Source organism: Vicugna pacos, chromosome 9 (assembly GCF_048564905.1).
Source record: "Vicugna pacos chromosome 9, VicPac4, whole genome shotgun sequence".
In the NCBI taxonomy this organism is placed as follows: domain Eukaryota; kingdom Metazoa; phylum Chordata; class Mammalia; order Artiodactyla; family Camelidae; genus Vicugna; species Vicugna pacos.
The window spans coordinates 52,716,482-52,740,734 of NC_132995.1; the positions used below are offsets into that span (position 1 = coordinate 52,716,482).

Genomic DNA, 24,253 nt, shown 5'->3' on the forward strand with positions numbered 1-24,253 from the left:
CGTCTGTCCTTTGGGCTCCCGACATGGCTCAAAGATGCCCAAAGATGCCCCAACATGCCAGAGACAAGCTCTTGTGGGTCAGAGCAAAGGTAGTTCAGTAGCCAGTCTGCAGGGAGAGCTCTTGAAAACATTAATTATTCCGCCTGTGAAAGGCAATTTGAAATGCCTAAGGGACATGACATGTGCTGGAGAGGAGTAGGACATAAAGGCACCTTGGCTCAGCCACTTACCATAGGTTAATCTGGTCGGGGGGGGCGACTGATTTCACCGCCACCCACGTTACTTCCCTTTTCGTAAAGTGGGCCTAATAACACGTACCTCACAGGGCTATTGGGAGAATCACATGACTGCAGTGCCCCAAACAGTCTGGTTAGGTCTTAGCAATAAAGGTTAGGTCTTCGCTTCTGGAATCTTCTTTGTGTCTCCCTGAGTCCTTGCTTAGCCACTTGTCTGCAATGATCTTGGGCAGCTTGTCTGATTCCTCTGAGTCTTTGCTTTTCCTTCTTGAAAAATGGAAATGACCTAATTCCCCTGGTGAGGCTGTTGTCAGGACTGTTGCTGGCACACAGTAGGTCCACATGTTTATTTCCCTCTCTGTGGAATTACTGCAAAGGCTGCCTCATCAGCCCCCCCCACTTTACATGAAACTTCAAACCCAGTGTACACAGTGGCAGATGTCTGCCCATTTCACAGGTAAGGAGACTGAGGCCAGACACGCCCACATAGATCACCCAGATCACAGCGCCAGTGAGTAGAGTGTCAGAGGCTACATCTGTCTGGCCCCATCTCTTGCCAGGATTGTGTTCTCCAGACTCCATGCCAGGTCAGTAGATTCAGAATCTCGGAGGGTGAGTTTCAGGCATTCAGAGTGTTTTTAAATCTTCTCAGCAGATTCATGTGAGCAGCCAGGGTCGCAACACATGGTGCCACATAATCCTTTAATGTCATACCGGTGTGCGAGCCACATCTGGTGGGACCCAGGTTGTCAAGGGAAAACTAAGCCTAAGTATCTAATTAAAAAGAAGCAGGTGGCCTAGGGGCCAGCATATCCAGGCAGAGGCCCTGAAAACAGCAGCCCCCTGGGGTCTAAAGTGAGCTCAGGAGCCGGGAGCCAGAAGAGAAGTAAAGGGTTGAAGCTCATGCAGGTCTCCTGGGGCAGGTTCCCCAGGACAAGGGACCCAGATCTTGGGAAGTGGGAGCCGCAATGAGCAGGTCTGGTCCCAGAGCAGGCCGTGTTTAGACTTCTTGATTGAGCTGTTATGTGATGCTTCTCACCCAATAGGGATGAAAGTGTTGGGGGAGCTAAGAGTTCTGTGAGCAGTAGTGTCTGGAGCCCTAATGAAGGAAACGAAGGGCTCATGTCCTGGCTTGATTGGCAGGATCTCCAACCGAGATGCCCACGGCCCCCTGGGAGTCTGGTGCCCTGTGTGCATTTCCCAGGCTTCTCGCAAGTCTGGCTCTGGGCTCTTAACCAGTACTGGCTGAGTGATTTGTGGAATGAAAATGCAGGGTCCCTTGTTCAACCATTATTAAGAGTGTCAAGAGGGTGACCGCAGAGCATGACAACAAGCACAGAGCCCTTCTGAGCCCAGCTCCCTGGATGACCAAAGCCACTCACCCATGAAGCCTACCCTGCACTTGCCTTAGACACTGACCCGCCCATAGGCTGCTGGCGGTAGCGGTGACCTACACCATTTCTGGCTAAAGTACTTAGTGAGTCTGCGTGTGGCTTTGCACCCACCCCCACTATCAGGAAACCCCGTGTCCCAGTGGCAAAACCACAAGATGCCAGAGTCTAGATCACAACTGGGAAAGGGAGCTCCTCAAATGGACTGAATCTGAAGGAGAAATTAATGCAGATATTAAGCCATTGAAATTTCAGATTGAAATTTATCTCAGTCTAGACCAGCCTAATATAGTCCGTGTTTTCAATAGCAAAACTGCCTCGCTGTTGTCCTTAAAATAGATATGTTAGGGAAATTAGACCTATTTTCAGAATTTACCTAGGAATTAATATTTAGTGCAAGGCAGACATTAATTATTGACCTGTTTCCTCTTCCACCTTCATCATTACCTCAAGCTTTAATAGAGGAAAATGATAATAAATAAAAATATTAATTCTGTATTTATTCATTCACTCATTCATTCATTTATTCATTCATTCACTTTATCCATTCATTTATTCACACATGCCTTCAACAAATGTTTACTAAACTCTTACCACATACAAAGCATTATCCTGGTATCTTTGAAGATTTTCACACTTTGAGTTATACAACACTTAAGCAGAAAAGCTTAATGTTGTTAGTATTCACATATTCTTAAACATCATAAACAATATATATTTGCATATTCAGTGGTACTAGTATTTGAGCCATTGTGAGGGGAGTAAATACAGAAGAAACAGTATCTCTGCGCTCAGTAAACTTCAAATCTACAAGAGTTCCAAAAGAGAAGCAGATTGTTTCAATTGCTAGAGTATAGGATTTTAAAAATGCCGTTTCTTTTAGAGACACTGGTATAAATGTCTCTAACAAGACAATTTTCAGCCTCGGCACTTTTGGCGTTTGGAGCTGCGTAATCCTTTGTGATGGGGCTGGTTTGTGCATTGTGGGAAGTTAAGCAGCATCCCTGGCCTCGACCCACTACATGCCAGTATCACACCCCCGCCCCAGCTGTGACCACCACCAGTGTCTCCAGACCTCACCCACTGTCCCCTGAGGGATAAAATCACACCCAATTGAAAATCATTGCTCTATGGAGAACTAGTCACTTTTAAAGTATCTCTTAAATTGGCTAAGCAAACAAAAAATACACACACAATTCCTTTTGTTTGTTTTTCCCTTGAGTTTTATAGGAAGATATTTTCCTATTTGAGAATTTCAGCTACTTGGTACTTACCCTATACAAAGATTTCTTATTATAGCTTTGGAATATTGGGGGTAGAGATTCTTCTGAAAATTGCTTTTTAAAAGTGTTTTAGGAAAGATCAGTTCATTCAGCAGTTTCCTAGATCCTTTTAAAAGAGCTACCCAGAAAGGAATTATAAAGAGATTAAAGAGAATTTTGTAATAGGTTTTGAGAACAACATTACCTTAAAATTCTGGATGAAATGAATAAATTAGGGCAATAGAGTCAATCCTGACAGGAGAGGACCCCTGTTTTACCATGTGTTCCCCTCTATCTCAAAAACACATCTTTTTCCTAACATCTGGGTGCTGCAGCTCATACAACCGCTCGCCGGAGAAGTAGGGCAAAGATGCTGTGAAGATGGAACGATTAGGAGGAGCAACTGAAGGACTGAAATCATCATGAGGTGGTGCTGTCGCCACCATCTCTTTATCACTATGAAAATAAACAACCTTTGAAAACAGATGGGAGACAACCATTGCTCAACTTGTCATAACTTATTACATATTTGACTGTCAATTTGTATTTAAAAAACCAACGAGCTGCCCGGGAGGTTGAGCAAATTTGAGAGGAGAAGTCGACCGCATTTCAAATCAAGCCTGTGCTAATTGCAGCTACACAGAGGCCCCCCTGGCTGCGATTAAAGGAAAGCGGGTAACTGTCTCAAAATTTCAGGCGTTCTCACTTTTAAGAACAAAATCGTCTTCCTATTTAAAGGTACCTACACATCTCAGACCTAAATCAGATGTATATCCTTTCTGCTACTTTGATTCAGCACTTTCCCAAAAAAATATACTCACTGGGCAACCAAAACACTCGGTGGTTGACATATTGCAGTGACTTATGGTGACACCATCAGTGGCCCCAAAAGCCTAGTATTTGGGGGGAAAAAAAAAAGCCTAGTATTTGGGAAATGGGTCATCAGTTTCTCGCCTGCACCTGTCCCTTTTTATTTTGGTCCATCCCCTAAATATATTGTGCTATTTGGTTAATGAAAATGGCAACTTCCACACAATTTTTAAATTCCAAAACATTTTCTAGCTTATGTGTGGAGATTAGTCCGCTTATACTCCTTTACCAGTTACCTATTGCTGCATAATGATACACACTCAAACTTAGTGGCTAAAGACAATAGCCATTTGTTTTTTCATGAGTTTGCAAGTTGAGATGGATTCAGTGGGGCGGTTCTCTTGCTGGTCTTGCCTGAGGTTGGCCACGTGGCTGCCATCACGTGTGGCTGAACTGGTCCAAGATGACCTCAACCTTCACGTCTGATGGTTAGTGAAGGATATCAGTTCCCAGACAGGTGGCCCCTCCAGCAGGACAGCCCAGATATCTTTAGTTGGTGGCTGGGTTCCCGGAGGACAAGAAGCACTTCCAAACCTCTGTTCCACTGGCCAAAGAACGTCACAGGCTAAGCCCACACTCTAGGTGGAAGGGATGATATAAGAATGTATTTAAAAGGAGGTATGGCTTGCTGGGGTTGTCCCACAAATGGGACAATCTTACCATCTGATAGAAAGATTGTTTCTGAATTCAAGACAATTTAGGTGAATCAAAATCAACTTGAATATTTGAAATTATCTGAAGAACTGACCATGTGTTTCCACTTTTCTCTAAATTAGTGCCCTCTAGTTCCAGGCTAACGCAACAACATTTACTTTTTAGAATAATACTAAGTATTTAACAAAACGTATTTATTTTCTTTAATCTTTACTTCCTTCTTTTTCAGAGAAGATTATTTGTGGCTGCATAGAATTGCAAACCCAAAATGACTATGTTTCAGACAAGATGGGCTTTTACTTTTCTTTCATTTATTTCTTGCTCATGTAAACAAAGCCAAAGGGAGGAATTCCAGGCTTCCCTTGAAGCTTCATGGTCATCAGAGACTCAGGGACTGAAATTCTTTCTGTCTTTCTGCCTTTATTTTCTATCATGTGGCTTCCATTTAAAAGGCCACCTCATGGTCTAAAATGGCTGCTGATGCTGTAGTCATCACATCTGCATTCCGGGCAGCAGGAACTGAGGAAAGGGGGTGTTATAAAAGCACACACATTCTGGATGAGATCTCTTTAAGGAACCTTCCTTGGAGTCTCACACACATTACTTCTAACTATAGCTCATTGTCTAAACCTTAATTGATGGCCACAATAGCTGGCAGAGAAGCTGGGACATCTAGTATCTCAGCTAGTCAGCAATGTGGCAACTAAAATCAGAGTTACCAAAGAAGAAAGAAAGAATGGGTTCTGGGCAGCAACTCACAGTTGGGGCCATAGTCTCTTTCCTAAAGCAGGGTTCAAATCCTGTTTCAAGGGGTGACTAGCTATATGATCTTCTTGGTCTTTGCTTCCTCATTGTACAGTGGGTTTAGCAACACAACATACCTCCTGGAGTCACTGTAGGATCAGATAAGTTACTGCACAACACCTGCGTTACATATTTGTATCACTGCATCTCTACCGCCTCACACTTTGCTGAGGCTGGGGCTGCACAGGGGAACTTCCCTGTCCTAACAGGGAGGTGGAAGGAAGAAGGGCGAGCTAGTTCTAGTGGATGTGCCATTTTCCTACCTTGCAATCACCAGAGGATTTAGTAACAATATTTAGTCTTTGTCTTTGGGGAAAAGAATTGCCGCTACCTACAGTCAAAATCAAAGGTTGAAAACTGGTGAGCCCTGTTTTGTTTGGCCTTCTCTGTCCCACTCAGTGGTCTTTTGTTTTTTGTTTTTTTTTAATTTGAACTAGTGTCCAACATGTAAATATTTTGGTATATATGGAAAATCCATATAGGAAAATCTAAATTCCCACCTTTTCTTGAAAAATCAAAAGATCTGTCTTCTCCAGACTTGCATTTCAAAAATAAAGCAATTACCTTGGACTAAAAGATAGCTGCCCCTTAGGCGGGACATCCACCCTCCAATTTGCCACAGTCCTCACCACTCACAATTGTATCAAAATCATGTTACTCATGTAAGTTACCTGTGTGGGCGTTAGGTGAGCATTTGAGCTTCTCACCTCAGGCCCAGCTCCCATAACTTTGCTCTGGGAATGGGGCCAGAGAGTCACACCCTTGGGGCCAGTGGGTCTGGGCTGCTGTCAGAAGAGAGGCCAAAGGTCATTGGCATCTTTATCAAACTCACATTATTAAGAACTTTCTAGGTCTGATACACAGCCTGACCACCATGTGAAAAATATGAGGAGTCTTTGTGCTGATGAATGACAATCCCTAAATAATTGGAGGACAGAGGAAAGGGCCCCCCAAAGGAACAAAACTAAATCTCCAGGCTAGATCTCAGCCTGCTTTTCCCCTTACTGGCTCCCCGAAGTCAGAGTCAAAGCACCTCTTTTCTCTCCTGAGGATCTGGGCAGGGCTTTCTTCAGCAGTCTCCTCACCCAGAGCAGAGAGCTCACCCCCTTCTCCCACTCCACCTGCTAATAGCGTGTTTTGGAGATAAGCAAAAAAACTGAAAGTGAATTATGAGGAGCAGCTTCCAATTGGACAGCCCCTCAAATGACGATAAAGCAGGTCTGAAATGCTAATGTAGGTCAATGGTGAAATAAGACATTATTTACGATTCATCACATGGGTGACTTTTCAGGATGCGTGCACTGCAGAATGTGTGCTACCTCCGGATACCTATCAGATTGGTTGAGTATCTTTTGTCAACTAATCTTTGACAGTTTCCCTATTAATTCCTGTGAACATGGAAACATTGACAAGACCGAGGAGGCTGATTCATGCATTCCTGTGCCCAACAGAAGCTTTTAGGCTTATCTAAGGGAAGAGAGAAATTGTTTCCTTATGAGATTTTAATTCATCCCTGCTTCTGCAGACCCTGGCTGTGAGTCCCAGAACTAGGATGAGTTGAACCCTAAGGGGTGGGGTCTCCCAAGACATCTGGCTCACCACCATCCCACACGGTAATGAGTCCCCCCAGAACTGAGTTGCAAATTGCAGCAGTCAATAAAAATAACAATAAAACTCTCATCTCTTGAGTATTTACCACTGCCCAGACAGACTTCATATTCCTTAGTTTATAGATTCTCAATGGAGATAATATCACCTCCAAGGGGGAGAAAATTGGTACTTGGGGAACATTCAAAATTAGAGATATTGCAATGATTCGTGGCCCTCAAAGGGCTATCGTATGCAAACAGATATCTATGGGGAGTGGGAGCAAGTAGGAAAAAATATCTAAGAAGACTCTTGGTGGGTTGATAATGAAAAAAATAAAGGTTGAGAAATTCTGCATTAATTCATTCAATGCCCACAACAGCCGGTTAAGGGAGATGCTGATTTGTAAATGAAAAAAGTTGGAGTTTCACAAAGTAAAGGAATTTGTCCAAGGATGCTCTGACGATTCCTGGTGAGGCCAGGATTTGAAAGTAGACACTCCACATCCTCAACGGTGCCTTTGACACCGTTCCACCTGCATGTGCTCACCTGGTTCTCTCTTTGCTGCTAAGGACCGTTTTGAGAGAACTGGGTTGTGTCCACATGCGTGGCTGGAAAGCAGCTGCAGACTGGTTGACCGGTAAGGATCTGAATGTCCCAGGCCACTGGAGTCACAGTGGCAGCCGGTCACACATCTGTGCTCTGACAGTCATGGCCATGAGATATGTCTGTATCTGGAAGCAGAATTTGTCCTGTAGGGACCCTCTCATTCTGGTTTGCCCAGGGCTGTCTCGGCAGGCCCCCAGTCCCAGGCAAACTGGCTGTTTCGTCATCCCACATCGAGAACTCCAGTTGAGCATTTGGAACCAGGATGCCCAGAACCCTTCAACCTGAAGGATTTCAAGACAAATTTAGTTTCAAGTTAGTATCTGTCCTACTAGACATACATTGAGATGCTTCTGTGTCCCCTTCACAAGTTGAGATGCTGATAGTTAAGGGCTTCCTTTCTTTCACGGGTGAAAATAAATAAGAAGGAGCGGGTTATGCCATGCAATGTCCACTTAGGATCTTCCAAGGCCAAATTCAAGGTGTAGGTAAGGCTGGGCTCTTATATGGTGGCTCCGGGAAGGAATCTGCTTACCAGCTGATTGAGGTTGTTGGTAGAATTCAGTTCTTTGCAGTCAGTCCCGGCATGCTCCCTCCTCCTACTCAAAGTCCTGGGAATTTGAGCAAGAGTCTTTGGGGTCATTTTATAAGTCAGCCAACCACAGACCTTGTTGCAAATGGATAAGGCTGAGCCAGCCACTGAGAGGGCTTCGTGCAGAGTCGTGATCTCTTCTTAGTAACCTTTGAGGCACATGGCAGAGATGGTTTAGTCGCAGAGATCAGCGTTTAGGTGCACTAGATGCGCTACCTCCACTCACGGGTTGGATGTTCTATGATAAGTGCCATGTGTCACATCTGGGGAGCTCAGTTGGTGACACCTGCCACCTCTGATCTTGTTGGTTTTTATGTTTGGCATTCCCCTGAAAAGCAGACGTTTGCCTTAACTGTGCTCTCAGAAATCGATGCCAAACATAGACTTGAATGTCTGTGTCTTGATATATTATTCACTTATAGGAATATCCCTTTAAAAAAAAAAAAGGAGTCTGACACTTTTGATCACGTGAAGGAAATGAAATTTCAAGAACAGAAGAAATTTGTCACCTGCGGCACTGGGCGAGCTGTCTTTTGGAACCTCTCGCTCTCGAGGCCAGCTGACCTTTCCTGGAGATTGAAAACAGCCCCTCCACTTCGGATCTGCCCTCCGTTTCTCCAGGGTGTGACTGTGCTTGAAGTCACAAGTAAGCAAAACTTCAAACACTAGCTTCAAGGTCAAGACACCAGGCAGCACTTTTCTTTAATCAGAGAAATGCAGCCAAGAGGAAGGGACAATCCGGCCAAGACGGAATCCTCATAATTGTTGATCAGGCTGTCACATCAGCCGCCATGCCCTTCGATGAAAGGAAGTAACAGCCCAACTTGAGGCGTTCAACCAGCGGCCTGTAATTCTTTTATTTGGCTTTGGAGGGACCACCACTAGTTCATCTGGCTCCGGGAGTGACAGAGTGATTATCATTTATTTTGACACTCGGGAGAATATTGCGACGGGGGAGAGACAGAAATGTACTATGTGGAGGACCCACACTTGTGTCTATCATGTAATTATCATTTCTCTGCCGTCGGGAAGCGCACCTAGGCACAAGATAAGCACTGACGAGAAGCTGACAGGCTGATGGAAAGGAATGAGCCCTTCTTCTCAGAGTCCAGGATGTGGGCTTGGGCAGGGTAAAGCCATGGGTGCCACCTACAGACACTGGAACAACCATCCTGGTACCCACCTGCCCGACATCAGCCCTGGACTTGGAATTGGTGTCTGGGGCCGAATCCAGGTCCAACAAGGGCTTCTGGGAGGGGTGGGGGAAGAGCTCAGAGGTGCCAGGGAAGCCTGCCTGGTTATGAAATATGTTCAGGCAATGTTGTCCCTTCTTCTCAGTAACAAGTCGTCCACGGCTCTGGTCGCTGTGGAATATGGCAGAACTGCAACGAGCTGCAACGAACTGCAACGTGCAATTCTCCCCAGAGAACACTGATGGAGGGCCCACTGTGTGTCAGCACCTGAGCTTATCAAGACAAACAAAACCCTTCTGCCCCACAAGGGTTCAAATGTAGGACCGCGTGACCCATCACATGAAGATGTCCTTAAGGTTTAGAAGAGGCTCCCTCAACAGAGAAGTCTGGTAAAAGCTGCAGACTCCATTCTCTCCTGGAGATTTACAACACGCATTTGCTTATTAAGGACGCCAGGAAGTCCTCCAGGAGGAAGACCTGCTTAACTTTGCTTACTGCGTATTTCTCAAATGTGTTTTTCTGCTGAGCCCACAGAACCAGAGCTCCTTGGAAACAATGGTAGGAAATGCTGGTTTCGGAGGCTTATCTAGCCATGGCAGGACCTGGAAGTCTGAAAATCATGATCCAGCCCCAGGGCAGGAGCTGACAAGAGCAGGGTGTCAGGCCCACCAGATGGTCTGGGGCTCAGGATAGATCCTTGATCCTAGAGGAAGACTAGGGTGCCCTATGGAGAAGCAGTGGTGGCTACAGAATGTGTGTGTGCGTGTGTGTGCATGTGCGCGTGCACCTGGGTGCACATACATGTGTATGTGTTAGCAGAGATTTAGGATCTCCCCCACAGAAACCCAAATCTATGAACACAGACCATGGACAAGGTGAGAGGGAGAAGGTGAGGCAGGGCGACTCAGACGATGGGCACCGGGACTCGTCCTCTCTGTGGGCTGCTTCATCCTGAGCTCCTGGGCTTCTGAGCTCTTTCGTCTGCGGCATTGCCTGCACGTCAGGTTCAGACCCCAGGGCAGGTTGGTGACAAAGGCCTCCCCACCTGGAACACTGACACAGCAGGCACTGGGCCAAGTTACTTAATACATCGTCCCGTTACATGCTCACAAGGACTGAAGGAAAAAGTGTTGATAATATCCTCATGTTATGAGGGGGTGAATGGGAAGCTAAGGCTTGGAGAAGGTTAATTAACTTGCCCAAGTTCACAGTTAAGACTTGAACCTAGACGTTACCCCAAGGTGGTTTCCTGCCATGCCGCAAACCTATTTGGGTGACTCAAGCACTATCATTCTCCGCTGGGCGGGCCTCAGAAGTAAGTCCAGGTTCAAGGCTGGGTGAAGACCAAGTTCACTTGCTCCCTAACAGTTCCTTAAAATGAAAGGCATTTTCTGTGTCATGCTGGGAATATTCCAGGAGCACTTTTTCCTATTTCATGTTAGCAAATCTGTGAAAAATCACAACCAAGAACAAAACTATCCATGAATGTCCTGGTGGAAACTGAAAATTTGTCAACCTGAGAGGTCTTTTCTTCCCTTCCCAAGAAACCATGACAGTCACAAGCCGTGACAACCTCATTTTTATACTTTCTTCTGCTTGTTTGTGTCTGACTTCCACTAAAAGTAGATTAGATTACATGGGGCACAGTCAAGAGTTTGTTAGACACTGACGAAGTGCAAGGCACTAGGTCGTACATACTTAACCGGAGACCATTTCCCATGGAATCGATGCTGGGGAGGCCTCCTTCCAGGCCTTTGCCCACACGGAGCTCACTGAGTATGTCCCAGGGCGAGCTGTGGGCCTGAGAACTGCCTCTGATTTCTGACGGAAACCCTCAAGTAAGCCTGTTTCCTAGACCAGAGAGACAAATGAGTATACCTTTCACGCTAACTGGGACAGACTGGGCGTGGCTGCCTGGACCACTGCGTGGAGAAAGAACTCTGATCCACAGGGTGGGAGACAAAGCACAAAACCAAGTGGCTTGCTGACATCTTCCAAAGGCAAGGGGAGAGGAAGCTGACTGCATGTGCCCAGAATTTTCTGCTCTTACACCAAATCTTGAGGCCTGCCTGGTGATAATTTCAGAAAGAAACAAAGAAGGGCAAAGACACAATGTGGAATAGAAGAGGTGTCCGGATGCATCTGGCCTAGTGGTAATATTGGTGAAATCAACTGAGACTATTTAACAAATCAATCCAACCTCAGGATGGTCCGATCCTTCTCATTTGCCTCATCCTTCAGACCTAATGGCTGATAATCTGATTCTGATGATGGAAAAAAAAATAATAAAGTGGCTTTGATGGTTTGAAAGCGCTGTTACAAAAGGGAAAGGAATACCGAGATGGCGGCTGAGCTAGATGGATTCTGTGTTTCCGCTGAGCTTGAATATTTTCTATATGTGAATTTTCCTTCCGGTAACTATAGGTCTATGGCTTCCGTCTCTTACCAGTTAGCTCACATGTTGTGAGTCCAGAGGATTCGGAATCAGAAGGTGGGTCCTTACATTCGTGGAAAAGTAAACCACAATTTAAAATGATGGTTGGGTAGGTCACCCTGAGCCAAGTGTGGTGGCTTGAAATTGTCAAGATCAGCAAGCAGATGTGCCCGATTCTGCCCTAGATCATGATTCTGCTGGTATTTGTAATTATGATCCCTTTAAATTAAATGTAACCACAAAAGCAATACATTCTCCTTGTAAGAATGATGAAAACATTACAGACTGGTCCAACATCTTCCCTGATCACTACGATTAACCCTAGCCATCTCTCTCCTTTGCCCTGATTTAACCACCAGAGCCAGCGTGAAGTTCACCCTTGTATGCATTTACGAGCATAAACTGTACCTGCAGAATAGATACATAAAGCTGGTGGAATTTTCTGTGTGCCAATATGTTCACAAAAATGATGTCATAGCGTGGTAACATCCTTCTCCAGCCTGATATTTTTCAATCATGGCGAGCCCTCCATATTAAAACACATTAGAGCTACAGTTTTAACTACTGCAGAAGATTTCACAGGGACTGGATACCACAATTTTGGCAGTTCCTCTGTGTTGGACAGTCAGGTTGTTTCCAAATGTTTCACCGTAGTGGAGAATCCTCCATGAACATCCCGACAAAAACCCCTTGTGGACACGTGCAAGTGTTTCTTGTGGGTAGATGCCCTAAGAGTAAATGCATTTTTTTTAACTAGTTGCTCTTCAGTTGTCTTCCAGAGACAGTTGCGCTTCCTATCAGCTATGTGTGAGCAAGACCTGGTATCTGACACCCTTCTCAATCCTTGTCATAAACGAATAGCCTGTGTCACCCTTTTCTTCATATTGTCTGTGTCTCTCAAGTGCCTAAATCATTGTGGCCGCATACAGGGTGCTCAAACAACACTTGCTCCCCTTCCTTTAGCCGGAATTAACCAGAATACCTTGCCCTTCGAGGTCCCCTCTCTGCCCCTTGCTCACACCTACTCACCCCTCTGGCATCTGCGTCTAGGACCTTCCCTGAGCCCTGGTTAGACAAGGCAGTTCTCCATATTCACAATGCCCTCGCTCAGCGCCCACAAACACTTTATTATTTTCATACGTTATTTCTCCCACTTATGGCTGATCTGCTGGACACCAGGGAATGTGCCTTTCTGCACCTCTATTTCCCCAACACCCACCCCAGTGCCCCCCATAAGGTAGGCACTCAATAAACTCTTTTAAAATGAAGGCCGTTGTCACAGAGCCACATCTACCATGGAATGAAAGCCTATGGAAATAAACAGCATATCAGCAGAAGGAAAAATTAAGCTGTCAATCTGCTGAACAGCGAAGATTTCTTGTCTTTATTTCATCTCTTTCAACATGATGGAGCAGAGAGGGAGCAGGGAAGGAAAGCTAAAACCTATCAAAGGCAGGGAATGCTTTACTTTTTTTTAATTTGGAAAGTGACTGACACATTGTTCCACCATGATTGCCTTGCCGGGGGGAGGGGCTCTGCCCATCACTGTTCCCCTGGTGACCATCTCCTGCTCTCCGTCCCGCCCCCTTAGGGACTACAGTGATGCGGATGACAGCCTTCGACGCAGACGACCCGGCCACGGATAATGCCCTCCTGCGGTACAACATCCGTCAGCAGACGCCTGACAAGCCATCTCCCAACATGTTCTACATCGATCCTGAGAAAGGAGACATTGTCACCGTCGTGTCACCTGCCCTGCTGGACCGAGAGGTGAGCCAAGCGGCACACAACTTCTTTCTCATGAGACTCGAACATGGCTTTCACACGAGGGGAGGTGTAGGGCTTTGGTCAACGGCACTTTATATGGTAAAAGCAGAAATGAGAAATTTACACATGGTTGGATGGGGAAAACCTGTAAGGGAGATGGGTATTATGTGACCCAAACGATCACGCACGCTGGAAAAGCCACATCCTTCGCTGTTATTTGTATTCAACCCAATGCCTATTTCCTTACCGACCACTTATTCTTGAGGCCTGGGGGCTCAGGGACCTACCTCTCTGCACCTTTCTACCAACAGGGAGCAGGAGAGAGGTGACTGTCCGAGGTTCCTGACCCTCTCCTTGTCAGTGTCAGGTGTCAGAAGCCAATTCTTTCTTTCTCAGACCCTCCGCTGCCTGCACCAGCGTTTTCCCCTCGAGCCTTTCTCATCCTTCAGTCCTGTGAGGCTGTCTCTCTGGAGAACCTCATCTACCTTCCAGGTCAGGTGTCACACCAGGTGGGCCATGGGCCTCCATCAGCCCACGTGCCTGCTCTTTGGTTTGGCCAAGGGTGTTTTCAAGTTTTCATCTTAGTTGCCGTATCAAAATATTTCAATTTCATATTTCTTTTTTTAAAATTCCACTTGCCAGCCTGAAAATCAGAAAGGCTGGAAACTGGGGGCCCAGTTCTACAGGTGGAGGATTAGTCATATCAGCTGTGACACTCCCAGGAGGAAGAGGATTATGTCAGCTTGTACCCCCGCATAGTCTCAGTCCTTAGCTCACGAGAGGTGTTCACAAAATCTTTGTTGAGCAATGAATGGAAGGAAAGATGTGGGGAGGAGAGAGAGCTGGGCAGCATGGAGTGTCTGACATCTCTATGTGCACAGGCCACGGTCTGGCAGGGGGCTTTTCCATCGCCTGGTGTGTTGGGGGCTGGGGTGCAGCCTCCGGACCCAGATGCACACACAGGGCCGAGAGCGAGACCAGCCATCCGTCACCCACTCTGGGCAACGTGAAAATGCTAGAAGGCAGCTCACCAGTTCCCCAAGTAGCCAGCTGTGTGACCTTGAGCAAGTCATTTAACCTCCCTGAGCCCCTCCCTGAGTAATGACTGATAATGACATCTGCATTACCAACTATATCCCCTTTTTGAGACGTGCGCAACCCCCCTCCTTTTGTAAATAGCAAAGCTTTGTACCAACAGTCATTACCGCTCGTCACGCTTTCTCTGACTGCAGAGAACTCAGGCCCCGGTGCCCATCAGTCACTGCCGAGAGGTGTGCATACAGTTTACTCACGTGGCACAGATACAAGAAGAGTCTCGCCAAATTGTGCAAACCGCGTTCACTTTATTTTGTGGGTTGTACCTCTTCACTTCTGCTAGTGCTGGGCTGGGTTTTATGGCCGTTCCTTGGATTCACAGCTGAGGCACGAGAGCAGCTGCAGTGACCGCTTACTGTCCTTGCCTTAGTGTAAGCTCGGGGTTAGTAGACCTCAAGCTTGACTTGGTAACATGGTGTATTTTCCATTACAAGCTCTTCCATTTGCTTTTTCTGAAACCATACCAGAATATACACTTCCTAAAGAAAGAGATCTTGGATCTTTGTCCCATCTCTGTATTCTCATTGCCAAACATAGTGCCAGGTCAATAATAGACACTCAGTAAAGATATGTTGGATTGATGGATGGATGGATGGATAAAGGGATGGATGGAGGGATGGAGGGATGAAGGGATGGATGGAGGGATGAAGGGATAGAGGGAGTAATGGATGGATGGATGGCTCCTCTTCCTTCAGCATGGGTATATAACCAGAAGAAATGGTTTTATTTTATCTGAGAGCTTACTCTTGCCCTTGTGTAATCATCCAGTAATCTAATTTATTCACCTTATACCTACCCAGTGTCAGGAAATGCACTAGCTTCTAAGAAATACCTTGGTGAATAGGAGGGTCATCAGGATCTGAGTCTCTTGCTTAAATGTTTGAGGAAATGTTTGGAGAAAATAAGAACCATATATCCTACTAAATGAAATTGGGTTCATTGGGGGCACTGTTTTATTCTTTTCTATAACCATACTCAGCCCCTCATTCTGACAGCTCTATCTATGTTTTTAAACTATGTCAGACTGCACTACAAAATAAAATCAGATAAAGGTCCCTAACATTGGATAAATGGTTTATTTAGTTGATCATCTTGGCTCTGCTAGACTCAAATTCATCAGCTGAAACCTGCCAGCTTTTCTGAACACAGCCACAGTTTGCCACCTCTCAGCGTAGCTAATGGTCAGTTTGCTGAGCGTTGGGGAGGGTTGTTTTCTTTTTCTTGCTTTGTTTCTTTTTTTCTTTTTTTTTTTTTTTTTTTGCAAATGGAAACAGTCTTTAAATGAGGCCCTTAAAATGCAATCTTAGCATTTGCATTGTGGGTGTATAGTTTGTCTTTTCAAGGAGTTTGAGCTGAGCACCTCTCTTTGAATTCACCTTCATCTTATTGTGTATTATCTTCCAGAAAAATCTAAGAAAAATGATAGCCTGTCCATAAAAATGTACATACAATAAAAGCTGTTAGGACTGTGAATGTAATTTATTTTCTATTTTTAACCAATAAAGGATTTTCTGAAACTTTATAATGCCCCCAATTTTTAGGCCAAATGTGGAAACTGAGAGAATTTCCTTCCTTTTTTCCATGAGAAGTGTCATCCAAGGACTTATTTTCAGATTTAAGTGCATTTATTTGCTATGAGAGATTCAAGAGTCCTGAAATATGTCAGGGAAGAAAACTGAAGAGTGTTGATAGGAACATCGTATGCAAAATAGTCAGTGAAATTGAACGTGTAGCTGCAGGTTGAAAGGGAACTTTGTGTTTGGTCAAGATGATCCCACTTAAACTGTTGTCACATTCTGCATCTCCAGAAACATCCTACAGAAATGTGTGAAAATGACGATATCATGTCAAGCTGCCTGGATAAAAAATCATCACCATAATAAGGGATGGCCTTGAATGAAATCTAGAAGTAGTCATCTTAGTCTCAGGAAAATAAATGTTTTGAGGCCGCTCTGATCTAATGCTAATATTTTACTCATTTTCTTATAATACTTACTCATGTTTAAAACATTGGCAGTAATTGCACACGATTCAATCATGCTGTCAGGAATATTCTCTTTCTTTGTTTTGGTGGGTGGGACCAGAATTATTTAATAAGAGCGTCCTCACCATTTCTGCAAGCTATTTACTCATAAATATTTTGGTCGGGATAATTTCCTCCTTTTGGGGGGTATCACTTGCTGCTGAGAAAACAGAAGGGGAAAAAAGTAGATGTAAATAAATCGTCTTCCTATTTTTTAAATAACACATTATCCTTGCAAATGAAACACAGATGGTGAACCACCCTATGAGAATCGAATCCGCTTGCTGTGTTGTGACAGTAAATAGAAAAGGATGGGGCATCATAAGGCATGATGCGGAGCCCCGGGGTCTGAGATTCAGCTGCAGTTATGCCGGCCGGCTGATGGCAGTGGGGTTAGAGTCAGGAGGGCAGGGCCTTACCTTGGGGCCACCTCCTCTTCCCCACTCTGGATAGATTCTAGCAGGAAACCTTGATGAGTTACAGGACTCTACCGGTGACCCTACCCATTTGCCCCGTACCTCCAAGGTTGGCCTAATCAACCCATGAAAGCTAAGGCTTTGTCCAGTCACCTAGCATGACCTCAGCTTAGCTGAAAACTGGTCTGAGAGGCATAGGGCAAAGGCATGCATGCTGGCTTTAGACTCTACGGATTCAGAGCCCATCTCTACCTCCGATCAGCTATGAGAACTTGGGCTGATCCCTCAGCCTCTGTAAACCTCAGTTTCTTCATCTGCCACGATGAGTCTAATCAGAGTCCCTGTCTGACAGGTTTATCGGGAAGATTAAATAAGATGTGTCAAGCACTTAGCAGGGTGCTTAATGTATCCATAAGCACCCTGTAAATATTAGTTGATATTACTTATTTTCATGGTGGACAATGTGAGGCTAGGATCGCATTCTTCTGAAGGGAGTGTATTTTTGCTTCTGCCCACATAGCAGAGAACCTGGCAGGCTCCTAACACTCAATGAAACACCAAGGTAATTTAGGTGCCAAAATGCAGGGACAAATGTTGACACTTAGGAACTGAGCACCTCCCAGTGTCTGCTATATCCAGGGTACAAGGCTGGACCTTAGAGAAGCGCTGACCGAGCTGACTGGTAAGGATGTAAAGCAGCAGCATGAACAGCAAACACACACAAAGATGTGCTATTTGAACTAAGCCTTGATGGATGAATGGAGATATGCAGTGAGGGAAGGGCATCGTGGGGAGAGAAATAGCATGAGCGAAGTCATGGCATGTTCACGTGTTACTTGGAGAGAGAGTGGGGATTTGAGGGTGTGGTAAAGAGAGATACGAGAAGAGGGTGGGGAGTTGGTTTAAGATGGCAAAGGGATTTGCGGATCATCCTAAGGACTGTGGACATATCCCTCTCTAAATGTGATACCACCAACCATGTTTCAGTATTCAACCCAGCCTTCCCAGAGCTGTGTCTTGGAGAGAAGGCTGGATAAAGCTAAAAGAGAGATGATTAGTGGAAAAGCACAGGCATTTTGAGGCAGACTTGAGGCTACTTAGAGGGTGATGAGTTGGTTCACAGAGATTTCCAGCCTTATCAAGGGGAGATAAGGAGTTACTGCTTGAATCTGAATTCCACAGATTGTTAAAGAGATGAATAAACAGCCTATTTTGTCTTCTGTTCCTGTGCATCTTAAAGTGTGAGACAATCAGTAGTGCTCGGCACATGTTAAATCAAGGGACACTTAACTTTGTTGTCAAGAGAGATCCAACTTTTAGATTTGACAAATGTTTAATTCTCTAAACTTTTTCCTTTTTTCTTTCCTTTTATTTTTTTTCTCATATGGTAAAAATCACTTAAAATGCAGGGTGGTGATCAATGCAGACTTCTTCTGTTTTTTCTGTCATTTCAAATCTCCCCCTCTTATTTTATGTGAAGTACCCTAAAAAAGCAGAAGAGCTTTTTCTTTTTTTGAGAAAAATTTCTTTTAGAGAGCAATTTATTTTTCTTTATTAGCTAAGAACTATGATTAGCGTGTTAAGGCAGGTTTCACATCATTGACAGATTTTCCAGTTATTGTACTTAAATAACATTGTTCTAAATTCAATCCATATTGATTGTCCCAGTCATAGAGATACTTCTCAACATAGAAAGAATGTCTAGTTCAGTTCTGGCTTCAAACTGGAGGAGAGAACAAGGAAAATCTTTGCTACAACCGTAATAAGGGCGACCATCATTTAAGGAAAAAAAAAACTTGATTGAGAACCTCTGGAAAGTAGCTATTTTATACTTACCTTTAATAGGCTCAGCTCTGGCCATGAACTGTTTTATTAGGATGCTACCACTGAAAAGCATTTTAAGTGAAGCTGACCAGAAAGTAGAATGCTTAGATTAAGCAAACTAGCAACTGATCATTTCAAGACACAATGACACATGAAAATACCAGGAATTCACATCTCTTCCAGTTTTGTTTTAAGAGGATACCTTATTCACTATTCTTTTCCAAAGGATAAAAGTTCAGAAACTGAAATGACACTTTGAGCACCTGCTCTAAGTCACCAATGTGTCAGTAAATATCCTAAGCACTTTATGTTTAATTTAATCTTGGTGACAACCAATAAGGTGGGCAAAGCATGCCCGGTTATAGAGGAGGAGACTCTTGACGTCAGTGAGACGTGAGCCTAGATCAGCCCATCTCCAGAGCCCATGTTTTTCCCCTAGGACATGAATCAAAACGGTTGATAATTTATTTGGATGGTAACCACACAGGGGAAATAGATTTTGGACTTTTTTTTCAACACAGGAAAGCAAAACACAATGCAGTTGTGAGGCGACTTTTGTGATTAAGATGTGAGCTTTTAATACCTGCCAGGTGGCCTTCTTCCAAGTGACTGAACCCAGGTGTCTCCAAGAAACCTGTGCAAAAAGTCTAGGGAGAAAAATTCTCTGCTGCCTTAGTGTGGAAATACAAATCGGTCCTATTTGTTTGTTGGGTATTTTGGCAATAAGAATCAAATGGCTTTTTAAATGCCTCTAATATTCTTTGACTAAGCAATTCCACACATCAAAGATGTGTGTAACATCCACCAAATGGTGGATTTAAATAAAGCCACCAAATCCAAAAAGTGGGAGTTTTTGTTGGATTTATTTAAAGAGCTAAGCTAAGTATCCAACCATCGGGGATCTGTTTGGTATATTGTGCTATATCCCAACATTGGGATTCCATTAAGTCATATAAAATGTTGTGGTAAAAGAGTATATAATGATATGGATTTTTCACAGTATATTAACAAACGGTTTGCAAAACACCGTGTAAGCTACGATTCTTTTTTAGATCCAGTGGCTTAAAAACAGAAACTTATTTCTCACAGTTCTGGAGTCTGGATGTCCAAGATCTAGGCACTGGCCAATTCAGTTCTTGGTGACAGCCCATGTGGCCTCCTTCTCCATGTGTCTTCTCCCGGCAAAGACAGGACACCCTGGCCTCTCTTCCTTTTCTTGTCTGGATAGTAGTGCCATCATGAGGGTCCCACCCTCATGTCCTCTTCTACATCTAATTACCTCCCAAAGGCCCCACCTCCCTATACCATCCCACTGGGAGGTTAGGACTTCAACATATGCATCTTAGAGAGACAGAGACACAGTTTGTAACATATATCGTCACAGTCCAAAATGTGAAAAGATTTGTATAAATGAATTAGGAGTGGTCATTTTAGGACTGCAGGTGATCCTAATTCCTATAGTGCAGTGTCTTAGACGACTGTCTTCAGATCCAGGTTATTTGAGTTTGAATCTCAGCTCTGCCTTTTCCCAGTTCTGTGATCCTGGGAACATTAATAGCTTGAACAAGCAGTAGCCATAACTGTGATTTCCATGCCATTCAATAGTCTTCTCCAACATCACTGTTAATGCCCCCAGAAAGCTCCATTGTGTTAAAGTAGCATAACGTAGAGAATGTGTTTGGAGCTTTTCCTCAGTTTCTTCATCAGTAAAATGGGAACTATAATAGAGTTCCCTCGAAGGTCTATTGGGAGGATTAAATGAATTAATAAAGCACGTACTTAGAAGAATAACAGGTCTGGGTTAGCTGTTGCTCTTATCTGTATTTTCTAGTTTGGGTATAGTGACCAGGTATTGTTTTGGTCATAAAATACATTTCTGTTCATCATTTCGAAACACAGTTGTATCTGGGTCCTGATGGCAAGGAATTCCAGGTCAGGAGCACATGGCAATGAATTGAGGGGTGATGTGACTGTCACCTTTGGGTTCAGAGGCTGGTTCCTACATGCCAGTTTAGTCATTGACCAAACAGAGGGAGTCTTACCAGGCATTGTGCCCTCTGCCAACATTGCTAGGATCCCAGGCAATGAATTTCAAATGTCAGGAAAGAAATATGTTCTAGGGTGTATTATGGGAAATCCTGTCAAAACTTCCCCACTTGAAACGATAAGCATTCTCATTGCTTCCCAGTGACACGACCTCGGTGGTGGCTGTCCTGGTCCTGCCGCGCACTGGCCCACTGCCTACCTCTGCCGATTCCAACAGGCAGCTTCATAAATGTAGTGTGCTGTGTGTTTCTGTGTTTCGAAGACAGCCATGGGAAATGACTTTTTTTTTTTTGACCTTTGCAAAGAACAGCTGTAGAAATGATGTTGAAATTCAATGAACGGCATCTCTATTTACGGACCTCAAAAGGAGGAACCGAGATTAAATTCCTTTAGATAGTTCTCCCCTATGTCTTATGAACTATTTTGCAGACTTCTCTTTCTCCATGAATGACTCCTTGGGTCCTAATTCTTGGTTTTTGTCTCCTTAACCTCTGGATTTCCGGGATAGGGAAGGATGGAGAAACTTCTCCATTCTTCCTTCTTGGTGTTGATCATCTAATACGTGAGGGAGGGTAGGTCATACTCCCACTGGGCAGGTAGAGTGGGAACAATGACAGCATCCATTTTTCCCACCAGGCATTAAATCAGGGCCATCACACTCCCAGGACCACCACACCCATTTTCCACAGGGGTCACCAAGTACCTGAGGGCTGACGTGACCTGCTTGGTTCACACACTGGACTGGACTTGACCCCAAAGCTTCTGCTTTGTCTACTCCTGTAGGCTCCTGAGAGAAAAGTGTGGGCCATGTTGAGGGGGAAATCTTGATACCTAAACAACAACATTATAGTTTATGAAACTTATATACAGATTTCTTTGTTCTTTACTCTAAGACTCTTCACACATTTGGAAAGCTTAACTCAGTTTTCCCCAGTTCTCCAGTTAGAAAGACTGGGTAGTATGTGGCACAGAGCCTGGGCCTGGAAATTCTAGAGCCCTGAAGAGGAAGCCCTGCTCTGCATCCTGTTAGCTGTGTGACCTTGGACAAGTCACTTCACCTCTCTGAGCTTCAGTTTCTTCACCTATAAAATGGAGCTCATAGGAGGGTGGGTATAGCTCAGTGGTAGAGTGCATGCTTAGCATGCACGAGATCCTGGGTTCAATCCCCAATACCTCCATTAAAAAATAATTTTAAAAATAATAAAAATAAAATAGAGCTCATAACATGACCTGTGGGGTAGACAGAATAGTGCCCCAAAAAGACGTCCTCATCCTCATCCCCAGAGTCTGTGAATATGTTACCTTACAGGGCAAAAGGACCTTCACAGGTGTGATTAAGTTAAGACTATTGAGATGAGAAGATTATCCTGGGTTTGCTATTTGGACCTGATATAATCACAAGGGTCCTTATCAGGGGGAAGCAGGAGGATCAGGGTCAGAGAGAGAGTTAACGATGCTATGCTACTGGCTTTGAAAATGGAGGAAGGAGTCACAAACCAAGAGATGTGAGCAGCTTCCAGAAACGGGAAAAGCTGAGGGAAACAGGTTCCCCCGAGGGCCTCCAGAAGGAATGCAGCCCTGCCAACACCTTGATGTCATCCCGCCAGACCCACTTTGGATTCCTAATCCCTGGCACTATAAGATAATAAATCCATGTTGTCTTCAGGTCACTCGCTTGTGTAACATGTTACAGCGGCCACAGGAAACTGATAGAACCCACTTTGCGTGGTTTGGAAGACTGGAGGTGATGACGTGTGAAGCACCTAGACTGTGGCACAGAGAAAGCTCTCCACCAATAGTAGCCATTGTTACCAGTAATAAAATAACAAGATGTAGAGACTCGAGGATGACACAGAAGTGCTCTGCCCAGAGGTTCAGTCCACTTGGCCAGATCTTTATAAGGTACATCTGTTAGTAGCTCAGGGTCGTTCTGGAAGGTTGAGCTTCTGCCTTCCAGCCCCACCCAGTCCGCTTGAGTCAGTGGAAGGAAATGCCAGTGTTACCTTCAGGAGGTGGCTTCCGTTAGCTCTCACTAAGGGCACAGTAGAGCTTGTTGGTTCTGCTTTAGTTCTGGGCCTTACACAGTCTGCACGGGAGTGTGGTTCTCTGCATCTGGAGGTCTGTCCATCACAGGGGCTTGATGTATGTGGATGTGAAGGCCTACATCCTCATTAGTTAAACAAAGGGTATAAGGTGAGGCCTTCATTCATTCAGATAAATGCTGCAGTGTTGGGGGCTGGGAGTCCATCAATAATGCCCTTCCTCCCAGATTAGAACCCCCTAAGGAATAAGACACAGGCCAACTGGAGACCAAGCCAGAGGCTCAGTTTCCAGTGCAGCTGATTGACAAGGACAGCCTTGAGTCTGCAGCCAAAAAAATTTGCTAATACTTTATGCTTGAATTAGAGACTTGGCCTCACCCAGTTGTGGGCAGAGGAGGACAACCACAGGCTACACCCACTTTTGAGGAGCCCATCCCAGGGATCCTCTGCCAGGCAGAGGGGCAAAGCCTGGGGCAGAGAGAGATGGGGGCAGGGAGGAGACCGGGGAAGAGGCAGCTGGGAAGATGCCACTCTCATAGTCTGATACCTCCATCCCCTTCCCTGGGGTGGAGTAGGGCCAGGAGGACATGGCAGGGCAGCCTGTAGCCCATAGACCACCCTTGTAAGGATAGGAAAAGGCACCTGCTCCTCTGAATGGATGCCAGGCACCCAGGGTGTGCACGACCTCAACTCCCTCCACAAAGAAACCAGAGGATGGAAACATGGTGCCTCCAACCTGACCCTTAGGTCTTCTCTTCTGAGGGCTCGCTGTGCAGGAAGAATTTTGGAGGGGTTTCTTGAATCCAGCACACAGCAAATTCCCTGTTAAAGAGGGAAAAAAGGGTGAACACCATCAAAAAGCACACCACATGCCAAAAGTCCCCGCTGTTGGATGGGTAGAAGGGGACAGTCACGGCTTGGCTGACGGCTTCTTTAGTTGTGGGGAGTAGAAAATGGAGCGGGATGTTGATGACCTGGCTTTGGTGTTTCCTGCTCTGGCAAGACGGGACCCGCCCCTGGAGCTGGGTCCACCCTGAGTATCGCGGGGACTGGCGCTGTGGCTGCGGGGCCGGAGATAACAGCATTGTCCTCTCCACGGGACAGAATGTCCAGACAGCTCAGCCCTGCCAGCGGCTGGTGTGAGAGCAGATAACGAGATTACCTGGTCCCCGGGGTGACAAGCACAGTGGTTTCAGAGAGTGTTCCTCTTCAATAACATTTGTTTATAGTGTTTTTTTTAAAATAGGGAATATATGCATACAAGCCAGCAATTAGTGTCCTGCCAAATAATGGTGACACATGAATGTAATTTTTAAACAGAAAAATCAGCCTCAAGCAGAGCATCAAAATGTCCTACTTTAAAACGTCCCTTCTCTGTAAAAAAAATCCTGTAATTTTCCCTAGAGCCAGT

At 45.0% G+C, this 24,253-nt stretch overlaps 1 protein-coding gene across 4 annotated transcripts in view; it reads left to right on the forward strand.

Annotated features, from left to right (window-relative positions):
• CDH13 (cadherin 13) overlaps positions 1-24,253 on the forward strand; it is a 1,012,485-nt gene that overhangs the window by 781,825 nt on the left and 206,407 nt on the right. For all 4 annotated transcript variants that reach the window (XM_072967811.1, XM_072967812.1, XM_006207526.4 and 1 more), the window contains one exon: positions 13,221-13,399. In XM_072967811.1, coding sequence (XP_072823912.1) covers positions 13,221-13,399 — 179 coding nt within the window. The remainder of the gene's footprint in view (positions 1-13,220; positions 13,400-24,253) is intronic.